General features: G+C 45.4%; 1 protein-coding gene across 11 annotated transcripts; it reads left to right on the top strand.

The window, feature by feature from the left end:
* Positions 1-127: 127 nt before the first annotated feature.
* XPNPEP3 (X-prolyl aminopeptidase 3) lies at positions 128-25277 on the top strand. 11 transcript variants are annotated; one of them, XM_025208944.1, is made up of 11 exons: positions 400-534; positions 3464-3503; positions 5223-5359; positions 9401-9808; positions 13342-13544; positions 13992-14054; positions 17268-17381; positions 20486-20571; positions 21257-21440; positions 22429-22549; positions 23471-25277. In XM_025208944.1, exons 3-11 carry the CDS (start codon positions 5353-5355, stop codon positions 23635-23637), a joined length of 1353 nt encoding a protein of 450 aa, XP_025064729.1. In that variant the 5' UTR covers positions 400-534; positions 3464-3503; positions 5223-5352; the 3' UTR covers positions 23638-25277. The 11 variants fall into 11 exon arrangements, with proteins under 11 accessions (XP_025064725.1, XP_025064729.1, XP_025064728.1 ...); XM_025208943.1 differs by having other exon boundaries at positions 3461-3503; XM_025208946.1 differs by having other exon boundaries at positions 3418-3503; positions 5223-5339.
* Positions 25278-25446: the final 169 nt, after the last annotated feature.

The following is a 25446-nucleotide window of genomic DNA, read 5'->3' as shown; positions in this document are numbered from 1 at the left end:
GGAGCGCAGCTCGCTCAGCTTCCGCGGGTCCATGGCGGGCCGCGCAGCGTGCAGTGTAGCCCAGCGCCGGCCCCTCCTCTCCGCTGCCCGCCCCGCACCGCCTCCCCAGCCCCAGCCCCTGACCCACCCCCACCGCGACCCCGCCCCTCGACCCCGCAGCGCCGCTGCGGCCGGAACCTTCTAGAAGCAAGGCCCCCGGAGCACGTCCCACTTCCTCCCTCTACGTCATCAACAGCCGCCCTACTCCAATCCAGGACCCCACGGTGAGGGCGGAGCAGGTCGTTTTGCTCCACGACACTTTTTTTTTTTTTTTTTTTTTTTTTTTTTTCGGGGATTGTTGGGGGCAGGCGATTAGCGCGGCCACCTCCCCCGCTTGGCACCCGGCCGAGAGGAGGAGCTGGCGGATGACGTCATTAGCCAGCGCGGGAGGCCCCGCGAGCACCGGGGGGTGGGGGGAGCGGGTACTTCGCGCTATGGCCTGGCTCCCGGCTCAGAGGTGTCTCCCGGCCGCCCGCGGCTGGCGCAGCCGCGCAGGTCAGAGCCTCCACTTCCTTCTAGGCACGGATGCCCCCAGCTTGGCCCCCACTGCCCACGTGCTGGGGGTGGCGCCGGTGCTGCCAGGTGCACGGTCATGGTCGGATTTGTACGAACGTTTACCCTGTTGTACGAGCAGTAATGGTACAAGCGTTCAAAATTGTAGGATCATTTTGGAGGCAGCTTAGGCACGCAGCAGGTGGAAAACCCAAGTCACTGGCAAAACTGACTCTCGGGTTTGCTGTGACGGCTCACCTCAAGATTAGGGTTGCCAGCCCTCCAGGATTGCCCTGGAGTCTCCAGATATAAACCTCCAGGAGACTGCAGAGAGGCACCCAGGGGATGAATGACAGGGCATTCATTAAAATAAATATTAAATGTTGAATCTGATTTATGCAGTAGTTCAGTGGGTTTTAAAAATGTAATAGTCATGTGTATTTGCCTTCCTGACTAAGTCTGTGCGCTGTACTCCGTAACTGATACATGCAAGCATGCAGGCACATTCGTGTTGTGTGTCATGGGCACGTTGGCATTCCCGAAACTTCCCGGAATAGATTCAAACAGGGTTGACAGTCCTACTCAAGACACAGAAATGCTTAGACTGTGATGACCCAGCTCTCACTCGCTGGCAGCTTGCAGTGAACAATATAAAGTAAAGAAGATTTATTTATGTACTTATTTGCATAGTGTTTCAGCATGTGATAGCTTTCCAGCAAATATGATAATTTTGTGCTTACAATATGATAATTTCAAATTTAAGACCCGGCAATGCTGCTGCATGCACCTGCCCTCGTTGCCATCACAGCAGCTCGGAAGGAGGCATGTCTGTGTGGCTTCTCCTTCTCCATCTTTGCAGCAGGTCTTGGTGTGACCCTGCCAGGATCAGTGCAACCCCTTAGACCTGTGTGGGAAGGTGGCTGTCTTTGCAAACATGTTTCCCAATCGGTGTTTCTAGCATGTCTTGCATCAGGACTGAAGTGTTAGTAAAGCGGGAGTATAGCCCTGATGCACCAGAAAGGGTGCAAGAGGCAAGGGTTTCTTAGGGGAATCACTGTCCTTGGGCCAACCACAGGCAGAGCCAAGATCTTGAGAAGAGGGCTGCGCAGGGTGCAGTGCATTGTTATGTAGAACACAATGCACATTTTTCTCCTGTAAAAAGAAGCTGTAAGCTTTACTAATATGCCAGGGGTCCAAGGGCTGCATTTTTCTGTTTAAGATGAGAGCAAAAACAAATATGATTTTTGCAATGTGCATTAATTTGTTGTCATATATAACAGGCAGAAGTGCACTGATACATCAGTGGCATATCAAATTGGCAGTGATAAAAGGCAAATTAGCATTGTTGGTAATCAGCTTTTTTGGCCAGTGTAGTCGATAATGTGACCATTAAATGCTGCATGCATGCACACAGACAGCTTAGAGAGCAGCGTCCTGAAGGTAATCCTGCTGGGGAGGAAATAGCATGGGGGAGGGAAGGGGCATGGGGGGACGGATTGAGGCTCCCACAAGGCCCAGCCAGGGCAGTGAATATGACCCTGCTGGGACAGAGCCTCGGGCAGCTTGTTCAGGGGGATGGGGCAGGGGGTGGCTTCCCACCACTGCACTGCACCCCCCGGGGAAGCAGGAGAGGCATGTGCCCCCCTGGATTTGTGTGCAGGGCAAGGGTGGGCTGCCCACTGAGGATGCAGGGCCAGGGGCTGCTCCAGCCTCTTTCTGGCAGGGTGCTGAGCAGTCAGGGCAGGAGGGCGTGGGGCAGGCAGTGGCAGTGCTGGGAAGGGTAGCTACAGGGGGGGCTATGGTGAATTTTGGGGTGGCCATAGCCCACCCTGTAGCCACCCCTCCCAGTGCTGCTACCTGCCCCACCCCACCCACCCCAAATGCAGCTGGGAAGAGGCTGGCGCAGCCCCCGGCCCTGAGCCCACAGTGGGCAGACCACCCTCACCCTGTGCACAAATCTGGGGGGGCACATGCCCCGCCATGCCACTCCCAAGGGTGCACGCAGCAGCGGGGAGCTGCCCTGTATCCCCTGGATAAGCCACCTGCAGATCTGTTCTGCTCCTGGCAGGGTCGCATTCACGGCCCTGACTGGGCAGCGTCTGCCCTTGCCCCACTCCCTCCCTCACTGTGGGGACCTCAGTCAGCCCCCATCATGCCCCTTCTCTCTCTCTCTCCCCCCCCCCCAATCTTCTGGGCTGCATTCCTGTAAGTCGGCTACTGGATCAGTATTGGCCCATTATGGCTAGTTAATAATCAACCATTGGTATCAGCCAAGAAAATCTTTATCAGTGCACCCCTAATAACAGGGGCAGGCAACTCCCAGCACAGGTGCTAGAGTGTGCAAAGGCATTTTGCTTGACACACGCACCTTGGGGCAGATGGTGGGGAAGGAACCAGGGCTGCCTTGTAACAACAAGGATCAAGCCCCTGATGCCTCCCTGTTGTCTGTCTCTGGCATGCCGACATCTTACAAGTCAAGGTTATGGGTGTTTTTGGCACTCTGCCCCAAAATGTTGCCAATCCCTAACCCAGTGATTTGATGTTTTGGTCTTCCAGGACTGAAGAAATAAGTTCTGTTTTCATTGTAACTAAAGCATACATACACATTTAGGAATCTTCCTAATAATAATAATTATTATTATTATTATTTGGACTTGTATCCCACCCTATCCAAAAAGATTCAGATCCAATTATGATAACATACAAACAGCCCAAAAGATAAGAAACCACCACAACAAACTCCCCATTCAACACCCTAAAACTTTAAAAATGTTTCCCCTAACATGTTACTTTACTAAATGTAGGTTGCCTAGACAGTATCCTTTTAGCCTAGCCTAGCCTTCATTCTCCATGTGATGTGCTGATATTTGTTTTCCATTTAAATAGTAAGGCACAGAGAAAAATGACTTTCTCCTGTTTACACAATCAGTAGCAGAGCCAAGAATGCTACCCAGGAGACTGAACCCCTTCAGGTGACTGCTCAAACCATCAGTCAGGTTTACTGTAACTAATAAATGTATAATTTGTTTTTATCTTTATTGCATGTACACAGTCTTGAGAACTCTTTAAACCTTTAAAATATAAATGATTGCTTGTGAGAGCTCTCTCATCTCCCTGGGAGATACGCTGCCTATACATCCTGTTTTGGGTCTGTATTTGAATTTTAGCTCTAGAAAAAGCACTTGCGTGTCTCAACTCTAAACACAAAGTAAGACTGGTAAGAAAGAGGAGTACAGAGCCTTGAAGACTTGAATTTAAATTTACCCTAAGCCTCCTTTATAATTGTCTAAGGATGTAGAAAGGATCAACGGGGGTAGCGGTTTTCAGACTGTTCCATGGACCTCTGGGGTTCTGTGGTAGGTCATCATGGGTTCTGCAGAGAGATTGGGGGTAATGAAGGAGCGGGACAGAAGGTGGTGACCACCTTGCCACTCCGGGTTGACTGGCTTCATGTCAGCTCACATGGCCCATGGAGTCAAGGGGAGGGGTTCCACAGCAGAAGTGATATGAAAGGGTTCTGTGACTTTAGGAAGCTTGAAAATCACTATTTATATCTTCACGGACTGCCTTTCTTGCCTGCATACCAGCCTCTGACTTCTTTACTATTCATTCCATCCAGGAAGAGCACACACTAACTACAGATGCTTCCTTAGCCTGATGAAGGTTATTTAAACTCGAAAGCTTGCTAAGAAGAAATTTTCCAACTATTTGAGTTGGTCTAATGAAAGATACCAGATTTACCCAAAGAACTTTGTCTGAAAACCACTAGACACTTTTCCTAAATTCAGTAAACTAGAATAGGGCTCAGATTAATAATTAAAATTTCAGATCCAGAGATTTTTTTTTTCAGAGAAAACTGACAGGGACATATGTTATAGTCATGTTCTTGTTTTCACATCAAGAGTGTCCCCAGGTCCTCGGTGCACGCAACAAGTTCTTGTAGTTGCCTGTTTGGGAATGCCACTGACTTGTGGTATTAGGAACAGGAAGTACAGCTGTTGAAGTGCTTGCTTCTGACTGACCAGTTTCAATTTAGATAATACTGGTAACAAATAACTTTAAGGCACTAGGTGGAGTAGTTTCCACCCCCCACCCCCGCCCCGCCGCCCACCGATAAGGGGTTTACCTCATAACATATAACAGTGGCACTTGATGGACTTTACTAGCTGTCTCAAGAGAAGGGTTGAGGGCTGTAAAGGTCGTAAAAAGTGAACATCTCTTTTTCCCATTAAAAATGGGTCTTATAGGACATGACCCAAATGTGCTGGAAAGGGGAGGTGGGTTTTGTTTGCAGTACCCCAGCTTTTGCAATACTTTGGTGAATAAAACATTTCATTTTCTTTGTATATTGTTCTCTGTACAAAACAAAAGCAGATGTCACACAAGATCAGCCCAGCTTTCCTCTTTCAAGCCTGCAGTCACTAATTTGTCCAATTCAGCATACACTGACTTCCCTTTATTCATCCCAGTCAGTGTATGTTCATAATTCTTCTGTTTCTGTTGAGATCAGTTCATATTTGAGCTTGCATTTTAACTGTTTTCAAAATAACTGCAACAAGTTGACATATTAAGAAGGGTTATCACTGCAGTGGAAGTGGGATAAATGAGTTGGAAATTAGAGGGCATGTAGATTTTCAGAATGATACTAGAAAGGTTTTACATCTTGACAGAGGGCATTTTCTTTTCTTTAGACTGCAAGTTCTGTTTCCTTCGGAGGTTTTCCATTCAGCCTGCCCAGCAGAGGAAAATTCCAAACCGGTACCTGGGTCAGCCTAGCCCCTTCACACACCCACACCTTCTCAAGCCAGGTAAAGATCCTGAATGGCAGGTAACCAGTCAGGAGATGTTTCTCCCTTTCTACATTTCTCCAAGGAAGTAACTTAATGTAAAATACAACATTGATTTGCTGTATTATATAAAGTGCCTATAGCCTGGCCCTATCTTACTTATAGTAATTTTATTTCAAGGGAGTAATTTTATTCCTCATGGAATTTTCCATTTTGTGACAATCTCTGGCTCTAGAAAGAGGCGTGGTTCCCATATCCTAATCCAAAGCCTTGCCTGTTTCAGGAACTGCTGTATTTACTCAAATCCAAAATGACTTTGAATTTAAGACAGTGCCCCAATAATTAGATTCTACAACTGGAAAATGATATATTTGTTATAATTTTCATTTAATAGAATCTAATTACCGAAGAGTCATCTTAAACTTGTCCCACCGGGGAGAGAGCTGGTCAGCAGCCTGACCTCACACTGTGCTACCCTGCCACTTGCCCCCTATGCCTGTGCCCCTGCCACCTGTTTCCCCTTCTGCCCACCCCCTACCCAATCCCTGGCCTATGCTGCCACCCACGCCCTGACAAATGCCACCTACTCTTCCTCCTGATCCCCACATGTTTTACTTCCTGCTTCCCATGCGCACTGTTGCCCCATTCCCTCCCAGTCCACCTGCATGCTGCTATCCCATTCTCATATATGGTGCTGCCCCATCCCCACATGCACTGCTGCCCCATTCCCTGCCTGATCCCCAACCTACACTGCTGCCCTGTCTTCCATCCAATTTCCACACATGCTGCTGCCCCATCCCCCACCGAATCCCTGACCATAGCCATAGCCATCGCTTCTGATCTGAACTCACTGCAGCTGCTGCTGACCCCTTTGCTGCTGACTCCAGACAGGAGCAGCAGCAGCTCTGACCCTGGTCCAAGGCAGGCAATACCCTGGCTCTGGCCAGGACCAGGGCCAGAACTGAACTGCTGGTACTTGAATCCAAGATGAGGCTTGTTTCTCCCCAGGTTGAATGCGGAGGAGAAGGAACCTCACCTTAGATTCAAATAAATATGGTAGTTTTTTCTGACACAGACTGCCTCTTGTTCTAGAACCAAGCATAGAAAGCTTTTTCAGTCAGTGGCTGCTCCTCAACTAGCCTGCCACCAATCCAATAACATCGGTTTTTAAAGAGAGTCCTTTGTGCACATCATATTACAAAAATACTTAATAGATAATATTTTGTGAGCCAAAGAAAAAAAGGAAAGCTTTCAAAAGTGAGATTTAAACTGGGGAGGTGGCTCAAGAAAACGTTGAGGACAGAATTCTAGAGAGATGAACAGTATGCATTTAAGGAACAGCTTCCTCTCCAACTTCATAGTTGGAAGAAAAGAGAAAGGAAAACAAAGCAAGTAACAATAAAGTTAGAAACCAACAGTGGAGGTCAGATTGAGTTTGTGCACATTTGTGGAAATAGTGAAGGTGAGCAGGTGGATCAACAGTCAGAGGGAGAACCTTTAAAAAGATTGAAAAGAGAGCACAAATATATTTTGGAATTTGTTGCAGTCAAGAAAAGTGTTATGTTTGAGTTTTTTTCAATATATAGCTAAGAAGTTAGGTATTGATCAAGAGGTCTTACATAATCAAATCTAGCACTTAAATAAGTTTATTAAAAAGAATGCACAAAATTAAAAATATTACAAGCAGCTACTAAGTGAGTATCAGTTCATTTAAACCAATAACAGAAACCTTGCAGCTATGCTTTTGGACACCTAGAACTGTCATATAGGCAGAAGCTGTTTACAAACTCCTCTGGCATAGCCAGAATACTAGTGGAATCCAAAACCTACCAGACACTGCACCCAACTTTTAAATTTCACTTGAACTTTAATTACATTTAGGAAGCCTTTAGAGTAGAATAGACCATTTGAGATTCCAAAAATACATAGTGGATAATTCTAGAATTGGTTTCTGAGTTTTAAAAATGATTCTGCAGATTTGATAACTTCCAGGGCTGTAGGAATTTTTTTTTAGACAAAACAAGTGTTGGCAATTGTTTTAACGGAAAGAGAGTTTAATAAAAAATAAAACGTATAGTTTTCAAAGTTCTTTTCTCAGGGGAAAAAATTCTTCCCTGTAACCACCCATAAAAAATGTGTAGATAGAAAGTAGCTATTGGAGAAGGGGGCTTCTATTACAGATTAAATAGCATGCTTTATTTTAGTCATTATTCTGTGGTATATCAGCATGAAAAGAATTATGAACTAGAAGTTAGCAATATGAAAAGGCAATACATATAAGAATATAGGGCATTAGTCAGAATACTCTTTAAGATTTGCAGAACGTTACCTTAAATCCCGGTTAAAGTAGTCTCCCTTTGTCTCTTTTTAAAAGCACCTACCTAAGTTTGGGTAGGTTGATCCCGCGTCTTCATTCAGTTGCAGTGAGAATGTTTTAGTCTCCAGTCTTCAGATTCTTTGCTAGGGAAGGATGGTGAAATGTGCAGTCTTGAGAAAAAGAGAATTTGTGTTCTTGGAGTTAATAGGATTATAGCTTTTAATATTCAAAAGAGCCTGTTTTGTTAATTATTGGAAGAAATTGGGTCTTTCATGGGCAAGTATTCTTTGCTCAGTCAAATCCTGTGACATCATCCAAGAAGGCTTGGTTTGTTTCTAAACCGAGCCAATTTATTGGCTAATCAAATTGTTCAAGGACAACCTTTTTGCTTTTAATTGGTCTCACATGGTACTGGCAACATTGACTCTGCTGCTTATACTTTGAAGCTAACTGTCTTATGACTTAACCCAGCACTAGAGTGGCTGTTCAAACACAACCTTATCTGGTGGAATTAACACTAGAACCATGTCCTGTCTTCTGTTCAATGTCCAGATACCATAAAAGCCAACATTTTCCAACAGGGTTAAAGTTCAGTTTGTTCCACTCCTCCATTTCTCTCCATCTTCATTTGGAAATTGACAGTACTCATTTGACCTTAGTTTGCTCCCAGAATGCTTTGGGGTTTTGTCTGTAACTGCTTGATCTAAATATTTGCCCAGAATTTATAGACAAAACATTGATTAGTTTAAAAGAAATCTTTTCTTCTTACCTGGTGATAGAAATGAGTGGAGATTGTGGGTACATGAAGTCAAAAAAGTAGGATGGAGAGCAGTGGAAAAGGTGGTATGAGGCCAAAGTGATGGTGTAAACATCAGAGGAGCAAGAGAGCAGAGAAAAGGGGGATACAAGGTTAGCTAAATAGTAGATGTGCACCGATACATTGGTCTGATATTGGATTGACACTGATATAAAGAAAATTGGCTGTATTGGAAATCAGCCTGATGTGGCCCATAATGTGGCTGATAAATGGCCCATGCATGCGCACAGCCACAGCGCAGCATGTAGGCTGTGAGGAGCACAGCCTGGCAGCTTGGAGAGCTACATGAAACTGGTAAGTCTGTTGTGGTTGGAGGGGGGCATGGGAGGCAGATCACGGCCCCTGTGGTGAGGGAAGGATTGGGGCAGGGGGCTGGGCCAGGCTGCACTCAGAGTGGATGGCAGCGGCACTGGGAGGGAGGGTTAGGGGGCTATGGCCTCCCCTCCCCCCCATAGACCCCTCCAGCCCTTCTGCAGCCTGCCCCAAGCACAGCCTGGCCCAGCCCCCACCAGGAAGAGCCGAGCGCAGCCCCAGCCCACAGCGGCAGCCCACCTCATACAGATCTGCTCCCTACACCCCCCAGACAAGCCACAGCTCTGTCCTGCGCCTCCCCCCCACTCTGCCCTGGCTGGGCGGCGCCTGCCCCAGCCCCACTCCCTCCTTCACCATGGGGGCCTTGATCTGCCTCCCACACACCTCTTCCCTCCCCCTTCCCTTCCACTACAACAGACTTACCAGCTTCGTGCAGCTATCCATGCTGTATTGGAAATCAGATTGGAATTGGCTGATATGGCTCCTTAAAAAATGGCTATCTGTATCAGTCCCCAAAATCTCTATCTTGCACCCCTACTAAATAGGCTGCTTTTTAATGAGCGCACAGAGTGGGATGGGAGGCAGGTGGTTCTGAGATCAGGATTTTACTTCATCTGGTTTGTTTTTCATTCATAGGGGAGGTAACACCAGGGCTGTCCCAGGTGGAATATGCTCTACGCCGACATAAGCTGATGAGTTCGATCCAGAAGGAGGCTAAAGACTGGGGTGGTATGGACCACACAGTGATTCTGCTATCCAACCCCACCTATTACATGAGCAATGACATCCCATACACCTTCCACCAAGACACTAATTTCCTGTACCTGTGTGGGTTCCAGGAACCTGACAGCATCCTGGTGCTCCAGAGTCTGCCTGGCAAAGTGCTGCCATCTCACAAAGCCATGCTTTTTGTACCACGTCGAGACCTAAACCGAGAGCTGTGGGATGGGCCGCGATCAGGCACGGATGGGGCAGTAGCTCTCACAGGAGTGGATGAAGCTTATACCATAGAGGAGTTTAGAAACCTGGTGGCCAAACTTAAAGGTAACAGAAAGGGTATGAGATGGGACCCAGGGTAAAGGGACCAGATGACACTAGATTGGGACATGGTCTGTATTGCTGATTTCGGCCTTATCTGAAGTTGGGAGGCTCAGAGGATAGCACATGACACTAGGAACAGGAATCAGATCTTTTCACCTCTGATTGTAGTCTGGCTGCTTGGCCTGTGAGCTGATGGTCTCCACCTGGGTACCAGCTAGTGAAACTGTGTCCATATCATTGAAGACCCTTTTTGGCAAAAATTGGTCCTTTGTTGTCAGTATCAAGAGAAGCAAAGGATTGATAGGGCTATAAAGACTGATATTCCTTCTCTTCCTGATACTTGGCCCCCAAATGTGGAAGCTTATTAGTACAGAGGCACTGTGTGTAAGTGAGAAGTTACTGCCTATGCTGTGTTGCATCTTTCACTAGAAAACTTCATTCTCAGTGGGCTCTCAGTTCAGCTTCTCTCACCTGCATTAAAGTCATTTTAGAAACTCTCTGGTGATACACCAGCACTTATTTTACAGCTTTTTGCCTTCTTGGATGGTGTGAGATACATTTTCTGCGTCACACCAAGTTTTATAATTTAATGCAACTTGTACAGAAGATCACCCTTGTTAAATGTCTTCCAGCCTGCACCACCTCAAAATATTACCAAATGGACGGAACAGAATTTTGCTAGCAAAGTTCTGGTAGAAAAGCACCTCTGTAAAGCAAACAGGTTTTTTTTAGTTACCTCAGGGGTCCCCAGAGAAATGTTTTATCAAATAGAAAAATGTGTTTCGCCTTATCCTAATTCCTCTTCTGCCTTTGTGTATGGATGCAGAAAATTTAAGACACTAAAAAATTAGGAGAAAAAATAGAACCTTGGCATTGTCCTGCCCAAAACAATTGTCCATGTAGTCCAATATACTTTCGCCAGAATGGCCTGAAACTGAAAAGGAGGTGAAAAACATGGACCATTGTAGAATAAAATGCATAGAGAAGAAATGTGTTCTTGGAGCCCTCACTTATTAGAGATTGACTTAAGCCCTGAACAGGAGATTTTTATCCCTTATATTTTTTTAACTTTGTATAACATAATCGGGTGGGATCAATATTCATAACTGAGAGCAAACTTAAATGTATTTTTATCAAAAACACTTAACATCCCAAATTATTAAACAAAACACTTTTGCAGACTTTAAAAGGAGAAATGCATTCCATTGGAATTAGCCAAATAAGTAATGGGCATGCTAAATTCCTGAATATTCATTATAGTGCCTTTTCTCTCTTATTACAGAGAGCAGGGTGTGGATCAATGGCTTGAAGTTGCAGCAATATGGGTTTAGATTGGATATCGGGAAAAACTTCTTCACTGTTAGAACAGCGAGGCAGTAAAATACCACAACTTCTCTGGGCAGTCTATCTCTATCACTGTAGGTGTTCAAGAAGAGATTGGAGAAGCATTGTTCCGGGATGATCTATGAGTAGCTAATGCCTATGTTCTACTATGGATATTCCCCATGCTTCTGAGCTTTTCTGGTTGCCACATGAGGCTAGGAGCTAATTTTTTTTCCTTCCTGCTGTTGCAGGGGGTGGGGGGAGGGATCACCTTCCTCAAAAGTTTTAGGAGTTGGCGGCAGCCAAGGCTGGAGAATTTGATGGGTGTGCCAGTGCTCCTTCTGGGACATAAACCCAGAGATTCCTGGCTAGAGGGACTTGGCTCTGCTCAGGGTCAGATCAATTGCCATATTTGGGATCAGGAAGGAATTTTACCCTATGATTAGATTGGTACAGATTGGAGGCGGGGGGTACCTTTCTCTGTAGCAGGGGGTTGTGGCCCTCTTCCTGGGACCTCTCAAATGTATTTTAACAATCTTTGCAGCAACAGGATATTGGACACTGGAACTGTGGGAAGCTTCAATAGCTGATTCGATTCAGAGGAGATTCGGGCCAATTTGGGAACTGAATCTCTGAATTCAAATTGAATCAAGAGACCAATTAAAACCTCCAAATCCATTAGAAACATCCATATCAATTCAGAAAAATATTCAGAAAAGATTTGGCGATTCGGCCATAGGCTAAGCTGATACAGTGGATGTGGGCGCAGCAGTGCTGGGAGTGGGGACTATGCCTTGCTTCTAGTTGCTCCCTTCCTCTTGCAGCGAGCCGGTCCTGCATCCCACACCACCCCACCCCTGCCCCGGCTGGGCAAGCGGCGGGAGGGCAGAGCCCTTACTCCCAGCACTGCCGTGCCTGCATTCTGTGCCCCACTCCCTGAGTAATACATGCCCCTGCCCGGGTCAGGCAGCTTGTCCCAGTCCCTGCACCAGTCCCTCCCTCCCCCACGCTGCTTCCCTCCCCCCTCCCCAACCTCAACAGACTTGTCAGCTGCCTGTTTAGTCTATGGCCGAATCTCTGAAGCAATGCCAAATCTTTTGGATCTGATTCGGCCAAATCAAATCAGGACAGTGATTTGAATGTCTGAATTGAATCACTGTCCTCTGAATTGGCCGAATTCCAATCCAAGTGAATACTTGCCACTTTGCACAGGCCTATTGGGCGCTATGATCCCCTTGCTTTACCTGTGGTAGGTTAGGGTGTTATGCCTTGTAGTTGTGTCGAGGTTGGCTCTGGTTTTGCTGATAGGTTAGACAATATATTCATACAGGATGGTTTGGATAGGGATGATCCTGCCTCAGGCAGTGGATTGGACTAGATGACCTCCAGAGGTCCCTACCAGCACTACTTTTACATGATTCTGTGATTAAAAGATCAAACAGCAGGGGTAGGTATGCTGTCCTCAATGGTTTGGTGGATATTGCTTTGTGGGTAATTGTATTCTCTCTGAACAAGTTCTCTTCAATGGAAATCTGGTGACAGAGTTCTCAAACAAGCCAGCCTAAAAAAGAATTGCTAGTGATCTGGACTTAAAGTGGTTGTGACCAAGAGGTGTATTTGTTTTATGAGGTCAGTAGGGCTCTAACCCCAGAAATCCAAGTACTTGATCGGCACTATTGTAAGGTTATGTTTCTGGCATGAAATGCTCTACCTGGCTCATCTTATCTCACTATTGTGACTGCCTTTATGAGGAGTGAGTGTAGCTGGGTACTTTTATGCAAACAGGTGTTTGTTGATTGAGTGTACACATCTAAATTAATAATCGTTGTTAAATCTACAAAAACACCTGTTAGTCTGCACATTACTAATCGGCTCGATTCTATGGAGATCATGAATGCCCTGTTACTCTCAGGGGTGTAGGTTGTATCTGTATTGGTCTAAGGATACAGGCAGACAAAGTCCTTTGGGTAAATCTGGTGTCTTTTATTAGACCAACTGTCTTTTACCCAACTGATTTACCCAAAGAACCTTGTCTGCCTATTACTCTCAGAGCTTATGTAAGGCCTAAGACTGTATCACAAATTTGGGGGCAGTAACCTTTCAGATAACATGTCAAACCATTGTCTCCTAATATTGGAGGAGGTTATTCATTTAGCACTCTCCAAACATTTGCGTCTTATCTTAGCCTGAGCCTGTTTTGTTTTGTGTTTCAGGTGAGTCAAATGTGGTTTGGTATGACTATGCAAGGCCTGTGCACCCTCAGCTCCACTCTGAGTACCTGCAGCCTCTGACTGAGATGAAAACTGGAAGCAAAAACCGTATCCGAGGTTTCTGTCACCTGGTGCAAAACCTCCGGCTGATCAAATCCTCTGCAGAGATTGAGAGGATGAAGGTTGTTGGAAGGGTGACATCACAGGTATGGAGTGTACGCACCCATCAAATACACAGGGTGATTGTTTCTTGAGAGGCTGGCAGAGAGCAGCTGACATAAAAATGAAATGGGGCAAGCTTGATAAAAGTAAGTTGAGCCAGGGGGACAACTTGGAGAACTCACAGTTGACATCATTCCAACCAAGACAAGCCAGCAATTATTATGTACTTGACTTCCTTTAAAACAGTACCCACTCCAGAACAAGGGTGCTTTCCCATGCTCCCACCATGCTTTTGCTCTCACTTTCTCATACCATCTTCTCCCCACACCTTTTTAAATTAATTTTTGCTCTGATTCTTGTGTTATAGGACAGGGGTTTTTTGCACTCTTTGTAATCCTGAATGTCTTATTCAGAATATCTGGAGTTAAAGGAGATGTTTCCTTCAGCTTCAGGCCCTTGGCTAATAAAAGGCCCATGTTCCTGTTTGACAGGCTTTCACAGAAACAATGTTTGCCAGCAAATCCCCAGTGGATGAAGCATTTCTGTATGCCAAGGTATGTACCTGATCATTCTATGAACTACACTGTGGAGGTAAGAGAGTTGGGTATTGTTAGTAACCGCAGCACTCACCAGGCGGTTTACCAGTTGAACCGGGGGGGCGGGTGGATGACCAACCCGCCTTGCGGACAGGCCGGGGATGAAAGAGACACTGACTCAGTTGGAAGATAGTAAAATTGAACTTAACGTTTACTTACAGTAAGATTTCAACAGTGGTTACACAACAAAACGACAGTGGTGAAGCAGTAGTTAAAGATGACAGGTAGGAGATAGCAATTGCTTTTTCCGATGTACGTGCGGATGGAGAGCTCGCTGTTCGGTGAAATAATAGCCAGGGTGTGACTATTCGTATGCGTATGACTATTCGTATGACTATTTGTCCATGGGGACACGGATTCCTGGACAGGGTGATCAGTCCTATCCGAGGGCTTGTGTGGAACCCGGGACCCTGCGCTTTAGCGGGCTGTCCCTTTTATAAACTCTTCAGCCAATCAGAGGAGGCTGCTGATTTACAGTTAAGAGAGTGTGTCTGCTGGCCAGGCAGGCACGCTTCTCCTGCAGCTCCTGATTTGTTAAGGCTGTCTGATCACGAGCTGGTCGGCCTCATGATCATGAGCTCTTCACACGCTGAACATGACCTGCTCTCGTGTTCTGCATTGGTCTGGCATGTGGGCTGAGCGTTTGGTCACCTTTTGTACTCAGACAGGTATTTGTTCCTCCAGGAAGAGAAAAGCCTTGAGAGCTGCCTCTGAGTGCTAGTTGCATACCACTGCAACCCCTTCCCATCCAATTTTTTGGTTCCTTTGATTACTACCCTGTTCAATACAGAGCTGTAGCCCAGTCCAGCAAGCACCTTTGGATTATGGCTGCATCTCAGCTGTTTTTTTGAGAGTGCTCTTTGAGCATCGGTGGCCTTTGAATCCTGGCCCTTCTGTGCTAAAAGCCTGAGGTTCCATCTCAGATCCTTGTATGATTGTGCATAAGTGTGTGTAAAAGGCTGACTGCAGTGTTACACATCTTTCCTGGAAAGCTTTGGTTTAATGCCTTTGTTTCAAATCAGCAATCTGGATGGGGGCTGAAACTTTAGTGAGGACTGCTGGAGAATGCTTTTAAGCTCTTTCCGTGTAAGGAAATACCAACATTCTATAACCTAGATAATACACTTATCTAAAACACCCGTACCAATGGCAAAAGTGCTCTCTGAAGCTGCAGCTATCTAGCCTGATCCTTTTAAAGGAGCAGGTATTGTTGGAGAACAGACAGTATTCCTGGGTGTGCCTTTCCCATTGGTGGTGGTGGGGAACTATTTGATCAGTGTATAAGTTGTAGGGAAATGTCATTCAAAGAACAAGGGAGAGGAAGCAGCAATAGGGGAAGACGACAAAAAGAGATCTGTTGAATGAATAAATAAAAGCAAAGGTGACAAGAAGGAGAGAATAGAGAGAATGAGATAGCCCATGCTTTTTAGTTCTTATGAGTTCCTTTCTCTGAAGTACTCCCCTCTCCATCCATGTGAGTGTGACTGAAGTGGGAGTGTTCATGTTTGGCAGGATTTCATAACCCCCCTCTGTTAGGTGTACACTTTTGGAAAGTCAGTCCAAATGGGTAACTGAGTGGGATGAATGGAGGAATTCTAGGATTGTACTGGGGCTTCAGTGAAGGTCCACTGCTGCCACTTTCCTCCATTGAGAATCCAGGAGCTTTTCCTTACCTTCCTTGCCCAAGGCATAGACACCATGTGATACAACTCTGCACTCTTACCTGTAGGAATCATGTTTATCTACTAATTGACTTGGTATACTATTGTGAAATACAGCTATTTAAACTGCATGGCATTATTAACTATAAATATCAGATGTAGCATTGGTCATAATGGCTGTAATTAACTAACAGCCTTGGTACAGATTACTAATGGAAAACGTCAGAAGACAGCCAGGAATGTTTTGAAGGAGGGCAAGGGCAGTGAACTTTCCAAAGGTGAATCGATCTTTCCCAGTTAGGGCTTCATTTCTCACTATATATCCTGTTATTGTTCTGGCTAAGAACTGTATCCGTATGCCTTCAAGGCTCTTTCTTTGCATTACTAAAAAGAATAATATCTAGATCAGTGATTCATGACCAGGGCTTTGTGTGGTTCATTTAGGGGTGCTGCACAATATTAGTACTGAGTGCAAACACCTGCACACATTTCAAAAGATAAACCCAAAGATTTCAAACAGGAATCCATAGTGTCGAAAACATTCTGATCTGTTGTGGTCTTTCTGAGTTCTTTGAAACAAAAGAATTGCAGTCATATTTTTACATATTGCAATAAATAAATTAGTTTTTGAAATAGTATGAGGCTAAATTGGAAGTTATGGAGGGATGCTTTGTCTAAAAAGGTTGTGAATCGCTGATCTAAGCACATTGGATTAATATGTATGTTACCCAGCAGAGCTGGTTTCCAGTTACAAAAGCTTGTGCAGCTTTTACAGGGTATTCCATTCTGGGGGAGTCTGAAGATGTAATGACTAAATTAAACCTACCTCTTAAACAAAGCATCTTCCTGAGGCAGTTGCAGAACAACCTTAAATTATACATTTTTCTTACGTTTCTCACCCAAATATTCTTGGAGATTTTAATGGGAAGGTTAAAGGCAAGTAGAACTTGGTTGACTTTTTTCTACCTCAGATGAGTCTGTGCTGATCAGCAGTGCAGAATTCTAGAGAAATTGATTTCTTTTAAAATGCAAGGATCACAAAAACCCCAAATAATAGTCTAAAATTTGCTGGTACTTTAGAAATATTTATTTCCAAAATATTGGCACCTGGTCACGTAGGACCTTTAAAATGTGCAGAGTTGTATGGGACTTGAGCAAGAGCAGTGTTTAAAATATGCACCAATACCTTCCAACTATATGATGTATTAATTAGCATCATAAAATTTTGGTACAGCTTTTAGCAACTGAAGCCCAGGTAGCTCATCCAAGAGTCCAAACACTGCATTCTAGATGCTTCCATGAAAAATGGTTGTTCTTGCACTTCTGCTATTCTTGGGACCCTGGGTGGGGCTCAGGACTGTTTTCATTCAGGGCATGATCTATGCAGTTTCATTTTCATTTGGCTTGCTACATTCTGCATAGGAAGAGAGAATGGCAGTAAGTATGACAGCTCCAGTACAGGAGGTGACTGTACCAGAATTAACAGGCTTCCTTTGTCTTGGTCCTTCAGTTTGAATTTGAGTGCCGGGCTCGTGGTGCTGACATCTTGGCTTACCCCCCCGTTGTTGCTGGTGGTAACAGGTCTAACACCTTGCACTATGTGAAAAACAATCAGCTTATCAAGGTAAACCACACATCCTTCAAGTGTTTGAACTGCACTGTTTGATATTGTACCAGAAAACTGGCTGGCCCTTGACAATCTGTAGCCCCAGTCAGAGATGACCGTAGTAGGGTTCACGGCCCAGGGCAAATCAGCCTGTGCAAGGCCTGGACACGGGGGGTGGGCAGGGCGAGTGGCAGGATGTGAAGGTGGCCTGACTCAGCTGGCTCAACTCTGTGGGACCCAAGGCAGTTTCCCTGATTCTCTCCACCCCCCAGGGATGGCTCTGGCCCCAGCCCTCTCCCTTTTGGTGAAAAGGGAGGCTGAAACACTGGGTAGGGTGAATCTAATGAAAATGGTTTTACTGCCTCATCATAGCCCCACAGAACTTTAAAGGATCTCCTGGGACATTGAATGCAGTCCCTTGTGATTCCTGGCAACCATCTAATAGATGTGTGTCCCAAAAGTTCCACAAGAACATCAATTCCAGCTTCTCTTGCAGACCACAGCTACAAGACATGCCCCCTCCCCCAATACCCACGAGTAACAAACTTAAGATCTTTAGGACAAAAGCCCTACAGGAAGAGAGTTACCAAACCAGTTACCAAAATGATGAAATAGTTAGCCAGACTCTTGCTTTCCTTTTCCTCTGATGTGTACCTGCTTCCCCTGACCAGAATGTGGGATAACAATGATAACTATCTCAGGAACACCTCAATTCTTCATTATATTTTCATTTAGAGAACTTGCCTTTCCTGTACAAAAATATCATCAATTTACTTTAGAATTAAGTCAGGCAACTCAACAAATCCTTTGGGGAAGTTCCCTCTTACAGTGAAAAAAGAAAGAGGTGGCAGGTACAAACACTTTCATTTGTTGGATAACACTGGGCATGTCTACATGAGATGTTTAATGCCCATTGGACTAAGTTTACTGCGCATTGGTGCAGCTGGCAAAAAACATGCTAATTGTGCAGTAGGTTAGTCACATAAAAAAGTGTTTGTTTGTGCTAATGTGCAGTCGGTTTAGTGCAATGAAAATTAAGCATCACAAAACATTTGTTTGCGCTAATGCACAGTAGCACTGATTATGGCGCATTAATGAACATGTAGATGTGCCCACTATTTGCACATTGGCAAATATGACTGTTGTAATACTTAGAACCAATTGGCACCATTTGGAGCCTTTCTGAAAAGCAGAAGGATCTGGCCGTTACAGATAATACCTTGGAGTTAGTTACCTCTTAGAGCAGTGATTCTCAGCCGGGTGCCATGAGAGCCTTTCAAGGGTGTAGCAGGCTGTTATGCAGGCATTAGGTGTGCAGATGCCTATATGCGATCCATAAAATAAACCCGGTGATTTCAAATAGGGATTTACAGTGTCAAAAATCTGACCTGCTGAGGTCTGAGTTCTTTGCAACAAAAGAATTGTTCTGTTATTTTTACATAGTCAAGAAGTGATTGAAAACTAAGAGCTGGTATTTTCCAAGGGATGCCTTGAGTTTAAGTAGGTTGAGAACAGCTGTCCTAGAGTAATCAAGAGCAGCAGCTCTGCTCTGCCTGCCTTTAAGATAAGGAGACAATATATTTGACATAGAACTTTTCCAAAACATTTAGATCGGAGAGATATTCCCCTCAGCAAAGAATTTCTCCAGCATTTACTCAACTTATTTCATTGTTCCTAAGAGAACAGGTGGGGGGACCATCCCATACTTGACTAAAATAATTAAAGCAGTTGCTCATAAGAAGTTGAGAATAGCATTTGAGTGGCCTTTGAATCACAGACAAATGGACATTTTAGCTGCCTTAAAAGTGGGGAAGTTGTTGCCCAGAAGGACACAGCACCTGTTATATTGTAACTGTTACGTCTTCACGATCATGTAGCAAGCTAAATCCTCCCAACTTTGACCCTGTATGAAGTGTTGAAGCTGGAGTTGTTTTGCTACACCTGTATCTCTACAGAATCAGGAAGATGTAACAGTTGTATTGTAACAGCTTACATCACTATCCTTTGATATGGTGCAGTTGTTACATCTGTCTGTACTCCAGAAGTGGGTTCAGTTTATTAACTACTAATGTGAATGTTCATACTATTTCTCTATATATAGTGTGAATAATCAGCAGCAGAAGTATCTGAGACTTGACTTTATGAGTTTTCCTTTTATGCAGTAGAATTACTCTCTCCTATTCACTCTGAGATCTGTGGTAAGGGACTCTGCATTGTTCTGGCTGCCAGGCCATGGTATCCCCTTAAAACACTGAAGTTGTACACAGAATAAGTGAACACAGAATCTGACCTGGAGTTAATACAGCAGTGGCTGCACAGTTGACAGTCTTTTGCAGAAGGAAGGACAAGGCAGTTATTCCACACCTAGACACTTAGCTTGCATGGCAGCAGCAGGCACTCAATCGGTTTGAACGGTGTTTGCTGAATCAGACTGGCAGTGAATGCATCCAAAGCCTTCCTATAACTAGGACCTCCAAATCCATCTCAGAAGAGCTGATTCAGAGCCTGAGGCTAAAAGATAGCAGTAAAAATAATAGCAATAATTGGAAGTGTTCATGGACAGCAGCACTGTGCTGGCAGTGTTGGGAGTGCACAGTAGATCTCCTGTTGTCCTGTTACCAGAGGAGTCTCCCAGGCTAGAACTGCCCAGGTATTCCTTGACATTTCCTGAGTTCATGCACCAGAAGCATTGGGCAAATCTTTCTCCACATCACTTCTTCCATATCACTCCACACCCTTTCTGTCCCAGGGATTAAAAGGGGAACCCTCCCTGCTTGACCCTGATTGGTGTAGAGCAGCGACCACAGATGCCAGCCTGCTTGGATGGCATTGGTTCTTCAAGGTATAGAACAGCTCACATTTCTTTCCCCAGAAAAGACTGAACGTCAGATTATTGGAGCTTGGGTTTTCTAGGTATTGTTTTAACTTAGGGAGCTCCTCTAAAGGAAACCAGGCAGTTCAGCTGTACCTGTCTATACCTGTCAAGGGCATTGTTCTGTGATAAGGACAGAGTCTGCACTTTCCTCTTGCAAAAAAGTACCTCCTCGAGGGTCAGCCCTCTCACAGAGAAATTTTCTTACTGGACTGGACTGACACAGTGCATTTCTTCCTTTCTCCTGCAGGATGGTGAAATGGTCTTGCTAGATGGCGGGTGTGAGTCTTCCTGCTATGTAAGTGATATCACCCGTACATGGCCCATCAATGGCAGGTAGGATGCCAGCAGCAGGCAACATGCTAGCTTTGAAGGAGTGGGAAAAACACACTCGGTGATTAGTTACGTGTATGGGTGTGGAGCATGTGTGTATACAGATGTCTACACTGTCTGTCCATGAAAGCAATGATAATGTACCCATCACTGTGGTGTGTTGGTGAAACTAAGACTATGTAAACTAAACTGAGAGTATAAGGAACTGTATTTCTCACCTTTTCCTCACCAATAATGGTGAGAATGTGTGTGGTTATTGCTGGTTTTTAAATTTACTGCAGCTATCAAGGTGAGGCTAACCTTCAGAGATCGGTCTTGCCTTTGAGCCTGTGTATGCTAACTCTGGGTATGCATGGGAGGTGTAGGAGAGTAGTTTGGTCTGTCTGTGTGAGGGCCTGCCTGTCTCGCGTTGTAAATGTTTCAGTAGTGTGTCCCTGGGATGGTTGCTTAGTTCCAGTTGCCCTTTGATTCCCTTCGGATTTTGGCTTTGCTCTGCCCTGATGCTGATAGAGAGCTCTCCCTCTCCCTGGGATAGAAAGAGGTGACCTCAGTAACATCCTGCCTGACCTGGCCTATTGGTGGGCAACAGTTTCTCTTTCTTAGGTCTGTAGCCCTGAGCTTGAATTTGATGCAGAAGTGAGGAGTTCCCATCTGAGAAGTGACTCTCTTTGCTTTCCCCTGCTTTCAGGTTCACTGGTCCCCAAGCAGAGCTGTACCAGGCAGTCCTGGAGGTCCAGAAGTCTTGTCTGAGCCTCTGCTCCCCAGGTGTGAGCTTGGAGAACATCTACAATCTCATGCTGAGCCTCACAGGGCAGAAGCTAAGAGAACTGGGGGTGCTAAGGAGAAGCATTGATGAGAACCACTTCTTCAAGGTACCTGAACTTTTTGCTCCAGCATGTCTGGCCCTCCCTAGGCCTGACTGCTTTCTGTCTGCAGGAATGGCAGTCTGCTGGGAACCTGGCATTTCTCAGGAGGCCTGGTTTCCAAGCCAATATGGGTATCCAGCTGTGTTGCATGAGGTTACAGTTGTGCTAGGGAGAGATCCTCCCGCATGAACCAAGGTGAGGCAATGCCTATATCACCCAGCAGGTGGCAGCACAGCTAGATGAGAAGCACCTCTGCAGCTTAGTTCCCAAAAAATAAATATCAAGGGTACAGGGTGGAGACAGGAGGCGGGGTTAGTAATTTGAGCCTTCTTACACTGAGATCCTTTGGTTGGGGAAGGGTTTAGGAAGGAACAAGGGGGCTAATGCCCTGGAGGGGGGGTTTCATGTCCTAGTTCTGCTGGTATGTGACATCAACATGGCATCCTTATCCTGCTCGATTCTATGGAGATCATGAATGCCTTGTTACTCCCAGAGCTTATATCAGTCCTAAGTCTGTATCACAAATTTGGGAGGAATTACTTTTCGGATACCATTTCACTTACAGTTCCCCAAACAGCTCTGCCCAGACTACCTTGGAGAGTCCAGGCTCAGACCACCAGAACCTGTCCATTTGTAGCAACCAGGACAGGTGAGTGAGTGATGTGGAGAACATACTCTAAGTGCTACAAACTGACAGGCTCTGGGAGTAACAAGGCATTCATGATCTCCATAGAATCGATGCAGAGTGAACAGCCTGCTTTAGGCTTGGCTCAAACAAAGGATTATTGTTCCATTTCCTTGGGTACCCACAATGTTCCCTTCAGTGGGGGAGAATCCATGGTGATTCTTCAGGCATGAGATGGACAGCACAGTTGCTATGACAAACCTGACTCATGTTCTTCCTGTGCATTTATTCCACCCCTTACCCTTGGTGCTGAGGCAGATCAGGGTCCATGTTCGCCAACTCTAATAATAGTGTTTTGCCTTCTGCTAGGCTGTCCGGAAGTACTGCCCGCATCATGTGGGCCATTACCTGGGTATGGATGTTCATGACACACCCAGCATGTCCCGATCACTTCCACTGCAGCCAGGCATGGTGATAACCATTGAACCAGGTAAAAAGGATGACTTTTAGTGCTGGGCCAAGGCCATGTCGTGATGGTGATGGTGATACAGTTCAAAGTAGCCCATGGCAGCTTCAACCAAAGGATTCAAAAGTTCTTTAAAATATAATTAAAAAATAAAGCATATTTTTCTCTTAAAGCCCAACCAAAAATATCAGAGGATTATGGTGGTGGACTTTTAACAGGGAATGTTTCCCCTGCAGACTGCAGTGTAGTGCAAAGATATTCCAAGTAACTGGGGAATTGGGATCAGACTGCTGCCCTATAGGCTAATTTACCATGATAAGAAGGCAGTGCCTGGCCTGAGCTCTGTGCTGCCATGGCTGGACGGTACCCACACTAGCTCCTAGGAAGCTCAGGAAGCAACTTTCTAGGAAGCTCCTAGGAAGCAATTTGCAGCGTACACCCTCATCCTTACAAAGGAAGAATTTAACAGTGACACTTTCCCTCTGGCTCTTGACTACTCATTTTGCAGCCATCAAATGGAAACTGGTGCCTGACACCAGCTTCCTTTCCTGAGCCTTTCTCTCCCACCACCCACAGTGTTATGAAAGTCAGGCCTCATAAAGGTAGCACTGACAGTAGAAAGGCCAGCTGGAATAGTGAGGCTCTATATTCACAAACACAGGTTTGTAAGCAGGGGCAAATGTCCTCACTCTCCACTCTTTCTTCACTGGCTGCTATGACCAGAGAGAACCAAAGTTAATTTCCTGAATAAATGTCTTCAAGACCAACTCTCTCCAGCCTCACCAAGTGGGGCTGCATTGAAGGTCAGCTATATTGGTATAGGCCAATGAGTCACCAAGTGTACGCCCTGTTCTCCTCTCCCTGTGGGGTGGCAACAGGGTCAGTGTTCTGAAAGTGCGTCTCCTCCTACTTGTTCAGGGCACTTTGTTCTTTCCTCTCTTTTAGGGATTTATATCCCAGAAGATGACCTGGCTGCCCCCAAGAGGTTCCGTGGCATTGGTATACGAATTGAGGATGATGTTGTAGTGACAGAGGACACACCGCTAATCCTTTCTGCAGACTGTCCCAAGGAGATCTACCACATTGAGCAGATCTGTGGCCACAGTTTGTGACCTTTCTCCTCTGCCTCTTCCAGCTTCCTCAGGTTCTCCAGGAAACACACTCCTGTGCACCCTGACAGATGTGTATTTTTGTAAATGGACATGGTTCCTGGGCAGTGAGAGTTGAGGGCTAGTTTGGAGGGTGTTGCTGCTCCAGGAACTGAGGGAGTTATGAGGGAGACCTTGGGCAATGTGGCTATTAAAATAAAGAGCCAATTATTTATATATCTAATTTTTGTTCTTGTTAGTGTCAATTCAACAAAGGATCCAGAGTGCAGGAAGTAGATTCCTTACCCTGCCACATAGATCCTTCCCCTTCTTCTCTGTTACATGGTGAGACAGTTTTGCTCAGCATAGCCCTTTGCCTGGCTCTGTCTACTTCGTAATGAATGGAATATAGCAGCTGTGATCCAGGCTCCAGGCAGATTGCTCTTTGCTAGCAGTTTTGCACCAGGGCAGTCAATCACAGATGTTCAAAATTAAAATTTCAAAGTCGTCTCAGAGGGCAGGCACAAGCTGGGGGACAACTTTGGCTTCTGCAGTAGCAATGACAAAAGGGGATTGGACAGATTAGCAATTGGGCTCAGGCTGTGGTAGTTTGTAGTCAGTGAGGAAGGGTTTTAGCATCTGAGGATAAAGATTCACAGAGGTCTTGTTCTAAGAGATGCAAGCAAGATCAGCAGTAGGGAGAAAGAGTCACCCTGTAGTAAGGCACATTGGAGGGTTTGGTTAATTGGGAGAAGGGACTAGACGGGGAGGGCACTCCTCATTGTGTGTAGGCTAGCGATTCATCCTGCACTCTTGCCTCCTTTCCTTTCCGCCTATATCTCAGTCCCAGCTTTGTAGTCTAATGTCACCACTGTTCCTCCATCTAGAGCTGAGCTCCCTGGATTAGACTGTATTGGTAACCCACTGGCTATGTCCTAGTTGAAATGCAGTACATGAATGGGCAGTTGTGTGCAGGACAGTTACATCTCCATCTGGGGCTTAAATAGCAGGTGCAAACAGCCTCAGCAATGCCCAGTGAACAGCGTGCAGCACATGGAGCAATTTGCCAGGAAAGGAGAAAACTCTTGTGAGGAATTCCAGGATGAACACCTGCCTTTTGGGACATTCCAAATGGAAAGAAAGGGCTCTTGGACAGTATCTGTGAGCCTGGTATAAATGTGATCCCTGGCAGGGCCAGATTAGTGGTATCAAAAGAAAAGGGTGGGTCCTAATTCCCCTCAGTTCCATCCACAGTTGAGTTCATTTTAGGCAGTGGCAGAAGAACCCACAATAGCCAAATGCAGTCTGTGTATTTTGGCCCTGTTTTGGCTACCAGCTGTCTATTTAATACATTGTGAAAAATGACAATGCACTTAATGCTCTTGCTTTCATTTCTACTTTCCTTTCCTTCACTCCAATCTCTTTTTTTTTTCCCTCTCAAGGATGCTTGTATATGCTTTATTTTGTGATATTCAGTATCTTCCCCTTTATTTCCTTTATTTTTCCTCTTTCTCTTTGTTATGCTTTAATTCCATGGCCCCCCTCCCCTTCCCAGTTTCACTCTTGCCTAATCTCCCAACTTCTCTCTATTAGTATGTCCTTTCAGACCTGAATAGATACCATGCTTATACCAATATAGCTGACCTTCAGTGCAGTATAAAAAATGAGCAGACAGATGGTAAAACCACCTACCCTAGGTTAACTTCACCAAAATCTGTATAGCGTTATTCCTGAAGGAATCAGTGATAAAACTACACATGTATATATTGCAGGCATGCAGGTGTGTCTGTGCAGCTATCCCAGGGCAGTTAATTGCTCATGGTAAACAGGTTA

Source organism: Alligator sinensis, unplaced genomic scaffold (genome assembly GCF_000455745.1).
Source record: "Alligator sinensis unplaced genomic scaffold, ASM45574v1 scaffold215_1, whole genome shotgun sequence".
Lineage (NCBI taxonomy): Eukaryota > Metazoa > Chordata > Crocodylia > Alligatoridae > Alligator > Alligator sinensis.
Note: the sequence above shows the minus strand (reverse complement) of the source record. Positions and strands in the feature narration are given on the sequence as shown.